We start from the raw sequence: 13,547 nt of genomic DNA on the forward strand, positions 1-13,547 counted from the left end.
GTGCTAATGGGCTGTGGGTAGTGTGAGGAACAATTCAGATGCAAAGGTGAGAGACAGCAGGAGGGCCGCTAGTCAGGTGATTCTGGACACCTTCAAACTTCAGACCTCTCACCCAGCTCGTCCTACCTGACGCTTTTGGGGGCCCCTCTGCAGTGGAGCCACAAGGAGTCTGCCAGACACATCTTTAGGAGGGTAGAGGAGCCCAACTGCTCCAGTTCCTGCCTGGTCTTCTTCCTCGGAGGCCTTCCAGCCAGGCTGAAGAAGCACCAGCTACCAAGACCTGAATGATGAAGAGTGCAGTGGTGCTTGGTAGTGGTGCTTGGTAGTGCCCAGGCCTAAGGATGGAGGACCTAAAGGCCCGCTGGGAGCCGGCCCGGTGTCCCGGCTCTGAAGCAGCATCAGAAACCAAGAACAATGGAGCAGAGGCAGAGGTTCTTAGGGTGCTGCCTGGGGGCGCGGTCTCGCCGCCCTCGCACTCCTCCACCCCCTCCCGCGGCGAGGCGAGGCCGGCAGATGGACCGCCGACGACGCGGTGTTTGGGCGTCTGGCCGACACAGGCGTGCCTGTCGCTGCCTGCGGGACAAAGCCAGCGAGACAAAGGCGCGGCCAACACCTGTCGCTCCTGGCCGGGCTGCCGCTTTTCTCTGCCGAAGCGGCTGCAGCTGCCAACTGTCACGGGCATCAAGTTACGGGGACCAGACGGCAGCCTCCGCCTGCAGGGCCCAAAGATGGAAGGGGGAGGAGCCGGGAGGGACTGGGCGCGGGGCGGAGGTGGGGGTGGGGTAGGGGGACATGCAGGGGACTCGCGGGGGAGGGAGGTGGGCGTGGAAAGGGGTGGGGGCAGGGGAATGCAAAGCACCGGATGGGGGTGCGGAGGGACTAGGGGAGTTTAGGCAGGTATGGGACGGAGAACAAGGAAATAGAGGATTGGCGCGGGGCCGGGGGCGGAGGGGGGGCAGGTTAGGAATAGAGAAAGACAAAGTAAGTGTTGGGTAAGTGACTTAGAAAGAGCTCAGAGAAAGAGAAATTACAGTGAGAACGACTGAGGACCTTGGTATAAAAAGGTTACAGGTGTCCTCAGGAGTCCACGAAAAACCACAAGGGTCCAGGGGTCGTCCCTACTCCTGCTAAGTTGGCCCCCAGTGACCCAAAGTCCCTTCCAGGCCCCAAGGGCATGGACTTGATTTTGGCACTGCCCCGCCTGAAACCCACTTCGCGGTCCAGGACTGGACCGCTATTCTCGGGAGGCACTTTTGGGGAACCAAGGGAAGCAAAAACACTATAGGGTGAAGGGGTGGGTGGAACGGCTGGTTGCGCAGACGGAAGAATGGATAGCTTAAATCCCGGCTCACGGACTGGCAGATCTGGGCTCATAACTCAGCAGAGGGAGGTACAAGTACACAAGCAAGGCAGAAGCCCGGGGTCACTGTCCCGGAGTCCCGCCCCTGCGGGAGTGGCAGGAGGTCCGGCTGCGGGCTCCGCCTCGCCAGCTGCCAGAGGCCCCGCGGGTCTTGACAAAGCGGGCCACTCTCATTGGATGCGGGCAGCCTCGCGGCTGGCAGCTCCGGGCACGCACAGCCAATCGGTGCATTGACATGCAAATAAGTCGCTATAAAAGGGGCGGGGCACCGCGGGCCGGAAGACTTCGAAGAGTTCTTGAGGCCTCTGGGCTGCTAGCCCGCTTGGCAGTGTGGTTTGCACTCAGCTCCCGGCGCCGGGCTCCGGGCACTGCGGACCATGTCTCCGCCCCTGGCGCCCAGCCGGGACCGTGCAGGCCAAGAGGATGAGGACCGCTGGGAAGGACGGAGGGACCGCAAGGTGCGGGCAGGGGCCACGGGCGGATGGGCTTGCGGGAGGTTGCGCGGGCCCGGGGCTCAGTGGCCCGCTTCCCACAGGCCCGAAAGCCCCTAGTGGAGAAGAAGCGGCGCGCGCGGATCAACGAGAGTCTCCAGGAGCTGCGGATGCTGCTGGCCGGCACCGAGGTGCGGAGGGAAGGGCGCGGGAGGTTGCAGAGTGCGCGCTGGAGCTCTCGGCCCGACTCAATCCCCTTCCCCTCTGCGCAGGTGCAGACCAAGCTAGAGAACGCCGAAGTGCTGGAATTGACGGTGCGGCGCGTGCAGGGCGCGCTACGGGGCCGTGCACGCGGTGAGTGGCGGCGGGAATCGAGGGCGGGGGCTCCGACCCGGCGCGCCTGCCACCCAGGAGCAGGACGCGTCGGCTCCCGCAGCCCGGGTCCTATCCACGGCGAGGGCTCCCCGCCCAGAGCAGGACACGGCAGTGTGTCTCCTGGGTGAGTCCCGAAACCGCGGAGCGGATCGTCCAAGCCATAGTAGTCACTGCTTACGGTGCGGGACGCTGCTTTCTTCTTCCCACCCTCCTGCACAGAGCGGGAGCAGCTGCAGGCCGAAGCAAGCGAGCGCTTCGCTGCTGGCTACATCCATTGCATGCATGAGGTGCACACGTTCGTGTCCACGTGTCAAGCCATCGATGCCACCGTTTCAGCTGAACTCCTGAACCATCTGCTAGAGTCCATGCCACTGCGCGAGAGTAGCAGCTTCCGGGATCTGCTGGGGGACTCCCTAGCTGGGCTGCCTGGAGGCCCCGGGAGGAACAGCTGGCCTCCCGGAGGGATTCCAGGGTCCCCATTGTCCAGTCCCCCAGGTCCCGGGGACGACCTGTGTTCTGACCTAGAAGAGGTCCCGGAGGCTGAACTAAATCGGGTGTCTGCCGAGGGGCTGGATTTGGTACCTACATCCTTTGGCAGCCTGACCGGAGCTCGACTGACCCAGAGTGTGTGGAGACCTTGGTGACCAACAACACTAATCGGGGACCTGCGGAGGGTGGGCTGCCATCCCTAGGTCTACTACTCCCTCCCTGGGTGTCAGATGATGTGGAGACAACCCAGGTATGCTTTCCCTACTCTTTCAATGAATGGCTTGCACGGCAACCCTTGATGGCCAGCCCCTGCAGGCCCCTAGCTCTGTTTCTTGAGGGAATCCATTTCATGGACCCTATCCTGGATGGGGAGAGGGAGGTTACAGAAAGAAAGGAGGGAGACTCCTGTAGAGCTGCCAGCTCTCCCCTCTCTCCCGGCTCACCTGTCCCTGCCTTTCAAACACTCTGAGAGGGATCTAGGGCAAAAGTGGCCAATCCTGAGGCTGAGCACTGGTGTCCTAGGCAGGGATACTCAGGCCAGAGCAGTCCTGACTTAAATAGAAATTCAGATTTGCTGCTTCAGCCCGGAGACCAGGGATGGCACCTTATGCAGGGTCACTGAGAGCTGCTCCCTGTTTGTAAGACATTTGAGTGTGGGGATTTGGTTGCCATCAAATGCTCCAATTGAAGTAAATAAAGAACGTTGGGATTAGTTGCCCCTGGTGTACTGTCATTGATTTGTCAGATGTGTGAATACTCAATCAAGCACACATTTCCTGCATCCAAGCCTGGTGAGTGTCCATTTAAAGCACTCACCCTTCGTATATTCATGTGGCGTTGGTAGAGATGATGTCCCTTTGCTGGGCAGGTTCCCTAGGCTGTCCCACTCTCCTAGGAGTATGTCCCAGAGGATTGCACTAGTATGGGATTTGTCTCCAGGATATCTAAGCCATAGGGAAATGATCTGTCCCTGTCCTGCTCTCTCCTGAGCTCCAAGGACAATACTAGTGACTAGTTGCTAGTCCTTTGCCTTGGAAGTATCTTTCAAAGGCCTGGTTTAAGGTTCATGAGTATTGTGTAGATATTAATCTTCTTTAGATTGTCACTTTTCTTTTTCCTTTTTAAAAATCTTATTTGTGAGCCGGGCGTTGGTGGCGCACGCCTTTAATCCCAGCACTCAGGAGGCAGAGGCAGGCGGATCTCTGTGAGTTCAAGACCAGCCTGGACTACCGAGTTCCAGGACAGGCTCCAAAGCTACAGAGAAACCCTGTCTCGAAAAACCAAAAAAAAAAAAAATGTTATTTGTGCTGAGCAGTGGTGATGCACGCTTTTACTCCCAGCACTTGGGAAGGCAGAATCACGTAGATTTCCTGTGAGTTTCAGGCCAGCCTGGTTTACTGAGTGAATTCCAGGACAGCCAGGGCTATTCAGAGAAACCCTGTCTTGGAAGATAAGAGGTGTGTGTGTGTGTGTGTGTGTGTGTGTGTGTGTGTGTGTGTGTGTGTGTGTTATAAAGATGTATAAGGAAGTCAGAGGATAACTTTAGGAAGTCCTGGCCTTCCCCTGTGGTTTGCAAACTTGGGTCTTCAGGCTTGTTTGGGGAAGCCTTTTTACTAGCTAAGTCATATGGTGGTCTTGGCTGTCATTTTTCTTGATTGTAGGAGTTTCCTCTGGTGCCACTACAGAGACAAGGAATGCCAGCCAGTTGTCTTGAAGTGAAAGTATCATGGCCACAGGAAGCTTGGGCCTGAGGTTATGCCAGACCCTGGAGGTCAGAATCCTGAGGGAGGAGAGGAAGTTGAGCTAGCATATCTACAGATCTCCATTGTCAGCTGGCAGCAATCACTGACCCCAGAGCAGATGGTTTTCAATGGGCTGCAAGCAGGCAGGCTGACGTGTGAGGGTTTAGGATTGTCAGTTGTGTCCCTTCCTAGGTCAGGTACCTTTAAGAGCATCTTTCTCAAAAGCTGGAAAGCAGCTTCTGGTCCCCAGAGTGCTTCAGTATTTGGGGTTCATCTCTGTGCCAGGTTAGGATCCATGCAACTTTATCTTAGCATCAGTGCTGAGCTGTGGGCAGCTAGAAGAATGAAATTTTATTCCTGGGGTTATTTTCATCACTTCAAACTAGTGTAGAGTTCCACAGAGACACGGATAGTGAGTCAGTCCTCTTGTGTGGCTTCTACCACTGTCTAGAGGCCAGAGCACTAAGCTCTGCTGCCACAGTTGAGAGCGTTGGCCAGCATCTCCGCTCTGATAGCAGCAGTTGTGTCTTCCCACAGGCCCCTGTATTCCTCCCACCCAGAGCCAACCTCTTTGTAATCCTCAGACTCAGTCTCTTGCTCAGAAGTGGAAATGGCCTCTGGAGTGACAACCAGCTCAGGAGGGTTATTTGGTAGGGCACAGTCAGGGACCACACCACTATTTCATCCTGCCTGGTGTATTTTGTTTGAACTATAAAAATTCTCAAACAAGTGAAAGAAAGGCTCCATTGGATCTCAACAAAAGGTAACCTTGGCCTGTGAACCAGTTTCAGACTTGAGCCAGTTTGCAGACCCAGAACACCTTGAATGAAGGGATGGTCAGGTTCCCCTGGGAAGGATTTTGATAAAATTCCTAAAAGTTTTACTGTTAGCCTTTCCCCAGTCCTCCCCAGAGGGACTACTTTTTACAAGGGTAATTGACACTAGGGAAAAGGTAGCCACCAGGCTCCCAGGGGTCTATTGGTGCTACCAGTAGGTGCTGAATTGACACTGATTCCAGAAGATCCCGAGACACTGTGACCCTCCAGTTAAAAAGGGGCTTACATCAGGTGACGAATGGCACTTTGGCTGAAATCTGACTACAGTAGGTCCAGTGGGTCCCAAACTGATCCTGTGGTTATTTCCCCAGTCCCAGTATGTATAATTGGGATAAATATACATAGAACTTGGCAGAGTTCTCATACTGGTTTTCTGCCCTGTGAAGTAAGAGCTATTATAGTTGGAAAGGCTAAATGGAGTTGCCAAGGAAAATGGCAAATCAAAAATAGTATCGCTTCCTTAGAGGAACCACAGAAATTAGTGCTACCATCAAGGACTTGAAAGATGCAGGGGTAAGGTGGGCAGTGGTGGCACAGGCCTTCTAGTTCCAGCACTCAAGAAGCAGGGGCAAGTGGATCTTTGGGTTCAAGTCCAGTCTGCTTTACAGATGGAGTTCCAGGACAGCCAGGACTGTTACACAGAGAAAGCCTGTCTTGAAAACAAAACAAAACACAAAACCAATGCAGAGGTGGTGGTTTCCACCATTTCTCTCTTTAACTCTCCTTTCTGGCCAATGCAGAAGACAGATGGACCATGAAGAATGGCACCTGACTATCAAAAACTCAAGTAGTGATTTCAATTGCAGCTGCTGTACCGGATGTGGTGTCCTTGCTTGAACCAATTAACACATCTCCTGGTAAATGATACACAGCTATTGATCTGGAAAAAAGTCTTTTTCTTTGGTACCTGTCCATAAGGACCACCAGCAGCAATTTGCTTTCAGTTGGCAAGGCCCACAGTATGCCTTTACAGTTTTACATCAAGTGTGCATTAACTCCCCAGCCCTATCTTAGTTAGAAGTGGGGGATTTCAATAATCAAGTAGATCCGATCCATGGGCAGCCATTCTTGTCATTACCCAGTAGGTCTATGAGCAAAGCGGCCCTGGTGACAGACATGGAGATTATGCATGGACCTGATGACATGGACTGCTACTCACCAAGGCTGACCTGTCTAAAGTTGCCACTGAGTGCCAGCTCTTCCAATAGTAGAGACCAACACTGAGCCCCAGATATGTCACCATTCCTTGGCGTTACCTGCCAATGACCTGGTGGCAAATTGACCATATTGAACCACTTTGTAGAAAGGACAACACTTGGTCCAGGACTTCTGGAAGAGCAGCCAGTGTTCTTAACCCCTGAGCCATCTCTCCAGTCCAATAAAGACTTTCTATTGCCTTAAACCCAGGTCTGACTTGTTTCTCCGGTGGAGCCTCATCATTGACTCTTCTGATTCTCCACAACTTTCTACTTTCCAGAACTCTTGTAAATGCCTTGGGACCGTCTGGATAATTTTTAATATTTAACTTAATCCATAATTGTAGGGATCAGTATTGGTTCAGAACCCCCAAGACCAAGTTCTCAGCACGAATGAGATTTATTTGCCGCCGAGGCACAGGAGGCATGGAATAAGAGACAATGGCAGGAGATAGAGGACAAGGGAGAGGGGGGACAAAGGACTGACTCTGGAGAGGAGACAGATGTGGCCCATAGGCAAATGGCAGTTTATAAAGGTAAAGGAGGAAACCAGTGTTAGGATGAAGTGTTTAATTTTAATTGGGCATGTTAATTAAGGTGGCCAGAAGGGGACTTTTGATTTCTGAACTTCAATACTTTGATAGCTGAATCTTGTAGTCAGCCTCAGGAGGAGGAAGTGGCCACATAAGGGACTAGACCTTGGGGCAGCTTTAGGCATGTAGCAAGGCCGAGGGAATGGGAGGGTAGGGCAAGGCTAGCCAGAGCCGTGCTTGCCCAGCTCAGGTCTGTGTTTGCTTTGCTTGGGCTGGCCAGAGACCCTTCAGCAGTCGCATCTGCAGTTTCTTTTTCTTTTTCCCAGTGACAGCGATGGAAGCCTAGGCCGTGGGCATGCCGGGTGGGTGCTCTCCCTTCAGGCTCCAGCTCCAGCCTTTGCACCGTCTTCTTTTGTCATGTGAACTCACAGATTCATGAGTTCCAGGGATGGGGATGGGAGCATACTCTGCCTACCACACCCACCTACGCCTTAGGCACCGTTCCATTCGGAAGTACCATGGTTCCCAGCGACACTGGGTCTTTTTTTTTTTTTTTTTTTTTTAAAGACAGGGTTTCTCTGTAGCTTCGGAGCCTGTCCCAGAACTAGCTCTTGTGGACCAGGCTGGTCTGGAACTCAGAGATCTGCCTGCCTCTGCCTCCCAAGTGCTGGGATTAAAAGTGTGTGCCACCACCCAGTAGGGACACTGGGTCTTAACCCCTTATACGTGCTTTCTGCATGGCACCATTTCCCCTTTCCAGATTGTTCCTCCTATTGCCACCTGGAAGAAGAGTAAGCAAAATTCCTGGACGCAATGTCCCTTGCTGGCCTTGGCTCTTCTGGCCTCAGAGAAGCAAACGTCCTGAAAGTGCCTCTTCTGCCTCTGTCACTGTGCATTTTTGAAGCAAAGACTGTCCCACTCCTTCACTGACAACGCTGTCAAGATCCCCAGTGGGGCTGTTTCCATGGCAGCTGTCTCTAGTGAACGTTTAGAATAAAAATAAGAAAATAAAACGGAATGGTTCTCAAGATGGAGGCACTTCTGCCCAAACACCTGCCATCAGGACATGCTGAAAGCAGAACTAGCAGCTGACTGTGACAGGCAACACCCTGGAATTGGTCAGCTTCCACCAATCAGGAGCCAAAAGGTTTGCAAGGACAAGACAAGCCTCAGAAGGGTGGTCAAACCCAGGCTCTAAGCAGCTCAACAGAGGATGGTCTCCAACATACCTCAATACACATAAACCACATAAGCAAACAAGCGACCCTTCTAGTGACCTTATCTGCCACCAGGATCTTCTGCCTCTGGCTTGGTTCTAACCTTGATGACCATTGAGCATCCACAAAACTACTCACAAACGTCTCTAACTCTAGTTACAAGGGATTGACACATTCTTCTGGGCTGTGTCAGCGCCAAGCATGCACCAGGCATGCATGTGATGTGCAAACATGCAGGCAAAATACACGTGTGTATAATAAATATTTTTAAATATTTTATTTATTTATTGTGTATACAGTCTTCTGCCTGAATGCCAGTGGAGAAGGGCATTAGATCTCATTCAAGGTGGTTGTGAGCCACCATGTGGTTGCCAAGAATTGAACTCAGGACCTCTGGAAAAACAGTCAGTGCTCTTAACCACTGAGCCATCTCTCCAGCCCCTATAATAAATATTTTTAAGTTAAAATAAAAATCAGCCAGGCCATGGTGGCACACACCTTTAATCCCAACACTCAGGAAGCAGAGGCAGGTGAATCTCTGAGTTCAAGGCCAACCTGGTCTACAGAGTGAGTTCCAGGACAGCCACGACTACATAGAGAGACCCTGACTCAAACAAATAAAACAAAATCTTGCTGTCACCTGCGATTTCCTTCTTTTCCTGTCATCCCATTTCCTATTTGTCAACCATTTGTAAATCCATCTTCACTGTGGTGTTCCTTGCCACTGGGGGCGCCTGCCTTTGGGAACCTAGAGGAACTGGGGAATGGAGGGGCATCAGTGCCATGGCCGAGGAGAGCTGAACCCCGTTTTCAGAATCACTAGGCTAGAGCCCAAGCCTAGGCTCTGCCCAGCCCGAGGGCAACCCCGGGGTCTCCTGGGAGATGCAGTTCCCGCGCACTCCCAGAGGCCTGTGCACCAGCAGGTGCCAACGGCGCCAACGACGCCAACGACGCCAACGGTGCCCAAGGAGCCTGAGAGGCTGGCGGCCGAAAGAGGAGTGGCCGTGTCCTGCCTGCTGAGCCACCAAGGGGTCAGGCTAGACCGGGGTCGGGGCGCACAGCACTGCGTTTCCAGAGCCCCTGGCCACCTTGGCAGTGGTTTAACGTTGGTGAGTGCCACTTTCCTCTTCAGGCCCAACCCCTTGACCTCCAACAATCTAGCTGTGCCTGTAGCTGCCTAGGTTTGTCGCCACACGGTGACCCTTTCCCCGTGGACTACCACACCAGAAACTCCAACTTTTTTTCTCCCTACCTAGGAAGCTTATTCTCAAGCCTCCCCAACCCTACTCCCTAACCCCCCCTCCCGGCTCCAGAGCAAGCCAGCCCCCACTATCCCTCAACAGCAGGGGAACCAGAAGCCTAGTGCAGGTAATTTCCCCTTGTCCTTCCGTTGCAGGGTCTGAACTGCCATTCACTGGGCAGCACCTTAGCTACTGCATGCGGGGCGAGGCTGTGAACATCCGGCCCAGAGAAGCAGGACGCCCACAGGAGCATGCCCACCCTCACTAAGGTGAGTGCTCTGTGGGAGGAGCCCGGGCTGAAAAACATGGGAATGGGGGAGGTCAAACGCCCTTCCTTCCTGCCCCCCCCCTCTCCCAGACAGCTTCTGCTAGTCTTAACTGGTAGTTGAGGAGGAGCCACCCTGTTCACGAGCTGAGAGTCAGCCCTGGGCAGCGCTCTTACAGAGGGACATGGGGATGCTGGACAAAGCAGGGAGAGAGAAATACCATTTCCTGTGGGATGGAATGTAAAAGTCTCTGGGCTGGCCTTGAGCCCAAACTCCTATTTGTTTTCTAGCTAAGGATGTGGTGGGAACTCAAAATCAGAGACTTCCAGAAGATCCTGGCCACCAGCTGGTGCCTCACGCAGAAGCCCCTCAGGTCTTGCCAGCACCGGACCTATTTTTTTTCTCCTGTAGTTTTGCCTTGGCTCAAGACCCATCTTCACGAGTGCTCTTGTCCCTGGGAGCTCTTTTGGAAGCCTGGCTGTCCCTGTGCTCTGCAAGAGCAGACAAGATGTGGGTCTTTGTGGGGACCGGGTCAGTCCTGAACTGGGAGGAGAAGACTGGAGTCTGGGCATCTTAGGGATGCTGGGAACAAACTCCTGGGGACAGCCTGTCCCTTTGTGACCAGGAGGGGTTTCAGCAGGAAATTCAGCCTAGTCCTGGGGGCCACAGCCTCTGCCTTAAGAATGTAATTTCAAAGGGGATGATACTTCCCAAGCATCAGTGTGTCAGACACAAGGCCAGGACTGAGTAATGAGCATGGTGAGAGTTGAGGAGCTGACATGCCCTCCGACAGGCAGGCCCCGAGGAAGGCTGCCTGAAGGAGCTTAGCCCATGGGCTCAAGGGAGGCAGAGGACTGGGTTTGCCTTTCAGAACCCAGTGGTCTGATTTCCACAGAAAATTCCTATGGTAATTTGGTAAAGCTCCTGTCCTCCACACATGGAAGGGAAATGGAGATGTGGGAAGGGTAGCATAAAAACTCCTCCCTGGAGGGGCTGGACTGTGCCAGCGGGGCTCAGCTGATGCTGTCTTCTGTGGCTCCACTGGCTCTCCTCTTCTCCTTTTCCTCTGGGGGCAGAGCCTGTGCATTCTGCCTCCCTGTAAGGCTTCCTGGCAGCAGCTTCCTCAGAACTGGAGGGTCAGGCAGACTCCGGCCCATCCAGCCACACTCCCTACAGTCCCTCAGTGGGGACTCGAGGGGCAGTACCAGGGCAAAGGTGGAATGGATGCTTCTCACCCTGTGTAAGAAAGTCAGCCAGCAGTATCTGTTGCTGTGTAACAAACTACCCCACAATTTAGCAGCTTGAACATATTACAGGTTCGGTGGTTTAGGAATCCAAGTGGCTTAGTGGTGTCTCTGCCTGGTGGGGTCTCACAGGCCACAGTCTGCATGCGCTCAGGCTATGGTCCCATGTGAAGGTCCAGCCAAGAGGACACGCGGTCAGGCACACGCAAGTGCAGTTGACAAGATTCGGTTCCTCTGCAGCAAACTGACAGAGGGCCTCGTTTGCTGCTTTTTGGCGGGAGCTCTCAGTTCTTGCAGGGGCTTATTGACAGTATCCACCGTGCCTGATCAAAGCAAGAGAGCAAATGAGGAAGTGGCCTCTTTGTCATCCATCTGACTTGATAAGGGACATTCTGGGATGCTTTGCTGTTTGTGGGAGTTCAAGCCCCTACTGGGGTACATGAACCAGGAAGGGAGATGGTGACAACCACCTCAAGGTTCATCTCCACAACTTACCATAATACCAACTCCTCAGCTGATGTGGAGACACAATACTGTGTTCAGTATCTCGTCACCCTATTTTATGACTATTTAAAACCACTGACGTCGTGTTATATCCCGAGATATGACCAGGGAGTAATGGGCCCATGCTTGATTGGGCCATCTGTGGTCTCCAATGACCCCTTTCCAAAGCAGTTAATTTCCTTGAATTTTGAGTTATGTACAGCATGTAAAGCTAGGTTATTCCTCAAACTGAAAGCTTAGGCTCTCAGTTGATACTTCAAAGGTCCCTTACGACCAGTCTACTAACTGGGGGAACCGATGGATAAGCATGGGGAGAAGTCTGCCTTGGAACCCTTGTCTGTATCCACAGGAGCCACACAGATACGGCTTGAAACACAGCAGAGTCCATATCTCAGCAGAGCTCCTTTTAACCCTCCTAGACAGAGCAGGCACACTCACCTCCCTGTGGTCCCTCAAGGCTTTCTAAGGCTTTGGTGAGGTCCACAATTCCTCTGAACCTGCTCTAGAGGCATCAGTTCTGCAACAGGGTGTTCCAGCATAGCATGGCAATCTTTAGTGTTTCCCAACTCTAGATTCATGAAGAGCTGGTACCCTTGGCTATTGTATATAGACGTAATAAACTCAATCTATAAAGGACTGTTTGTACTGGTTGTTACACATAAGAAATGGTGTCTCCTGTGGCCTTGTTAACAACCCTACACTGTGCGCATATTTCTTTAGAATCTCAGCTCTGGCCTTGCCCTGTGCTTGACAAAATGGAAACCGGATCAGTCAGAATAAGAGGACCTTGATTTTACCTCCGGTTGCTCAGTGTCAAATACCTTTCTCCTCCTCCTCCTTTGGGTGTTTGAACCAGAATCATCCTGGCCAGTCATAGATTCAGTAAACTGAAAGGAACTCACTTGGAACCTGGCCAGCTTCCCAATAGGCCAGCATTTGAAGACGACCGAGGAACTGTCTTCTGTTTCTCACACAACGAAGTTGACATTTCCTGTATGCTTATACCAGAATGTACCTTTCTGTGTTTGCAAGACCTAGCCACTCCACATCTGGTCAGCCCAAGCACTGAAACACAGTAATCACTTGTTGCTAGAAATGTAAAATAGGATAGCTATTGTGGAAAATTCAGTGATTTCTTACATCATCCTGTGTGGCATATATGAGAGCTGTCACACTGCACACAGCAGGGTCCACAAGCAGAACAGCATCCCAAAGGTGGGACCAACTGGAGTGTAAACCCCCCAAAGCAAAGATGTAAGCAAACATAACTCTTCAATACAACGGGACATTATTCATCCGTGGAGGATATATGTGCACATGAATGACTCTTGAAAAGAAAAACACTAGATGAAATGCAGAATAACATGGGATTCCACTTACATGAAGTGCCCAAAAGGCAAATTCACAGAAACAGAGGAATAGGAAAAAGTCTCAAATCAATGGAGGTAACCCAGAGCAGTTGTAGGAAGTGGAGTGTGACTATGACCAAAATACATTCTATTAATATGTGAAATTCTCAAAAACATGTTAAAAGGGTGACAGATGATGTGTCACCACTCTAGAGGTGGTGGGACCCTGGAGAATAGAGACAATAAATAAGGCAAATTTTATTCATAGCATCAGACAATTATGATTAAGAATCACAAGGGTAAAGTGTGCAATCACAAGGACAAGCTGCTCTTGGCAAAAATGTGGTTTTCCATAGGGGCACGTAAAGTGAATAACAGAAGCAAGCAATAATGAGTATTCTGAAACTCATTTCTACCCACCATACCTGGGAGGAGCACAAAACACACTGCAAGAACAACTCTGTGTATTGAAAAACTCAGTTGACAATGCTCTTGTTTTCTTCGAGTTTTCTCACAGCACCCCAAATTCTCACAGGACTCCATTCTTGGACCTTGTTCCTACAGTGGTGGTTTGAGACACGAATGTGCTTGGCATCACGATCACATAAACACAATTGAACTTGTAACCTTTTGGGGGACGCAGACAGGGCTTTTCTGTGTAGCTCTGGTCATCCTAGAACTCTTTGTAACCAGGCTGGCCTCAGAGATCTGCCTGCCTCAGACTGAGGCAGGAGGATCATTCCAGCTTTCAGGCCATGCTGATC

General features: G+C 52.0%; 1 protein-coding gene and 1 long non-coding RNA gene across 2 annotated transcripts; both read left to right on the forward strand.

Annotated features, from left to right (window-relative positions):
• Positions 1-1,628: 1,628 nt before the first annotated feature.
• Hes6 (hes family bHLH transcription factor 6) lies at positions 1,629-3,372 on the forward strand. The gene is made up of 4 exons (XM_005082201.4): positions 1,629-1,818; positions 1,896-1,982; positions 2,064-2,145; positions 2,386-3,372. The coding sequence occupies exons 1-4, from the start codon at positions 1,738-1,740 to the stop codon at positions 2,808-2,810; spliced, it is 675 nt and encodes a 224-aa protein (XP_005082258.1). The 5' UTR covers positions 1,629-1,737; the 3' UTR covers positions 2,811-3,372.
• A 5,436-nt stretch (positions 3,373-8,808) lies between these two features.
• On the forward strand, positions 8,809-12,070 carry LOC121142736. The gene is made up of 3 exons (XR_005879809.1): positions 8,809-9,288; positions 9,576-9,689; positions 9,977-12,070. It is a non-coding gene; the product is annotated as an uncharacterized LOC121142736 (long non-coding RNA).
• The last annotated feature ends 1,477 nt before the right edge of the window (positions 12,071-13,547 follow it).

Source organism: Mesocricetus auratus, unplaced genomic scaffold (assembly GCF_017639785.1).
Source record: "Mesocricetus auratus isolate SY011 unplaced genomic scaffold, BCM_Maur_2.0 Super-Scaffold_100010, whole genome shotgun sequence".
In the NCBI taxonomy this organism is placed as follows: domain Eukaryota; kingdom Metazoa; phylum Chordata; class Mammalia; order Rodentia; family Cricetidae; genus Mesocricetus; species Mesocricetus auratus.

Coding starts and splice junctions, on each gene's coding strand:
- Hes6 (XM_005082201.4), top strand. CDS start 1,738: ATGTCTCCGCCCCTGGCGCCCAGCCGGGACCGTGCAGGCCAAGAGGAT. Junction 1,819..1,895: donor AAGGACGGAGGGACCGCAAG/GTGCGGGCAGGG, acceptor CGCTTCCCACAG/GCCCGAAAGCCCCTAGTGGA. Junction 1,983..2,063: donor TGCTGCTGGCCGGCACCGAG/GTGCGGAGGGAA, acceptor CCCTCTGCGCAG/GTGCAGACCAAGCTAGAGAA.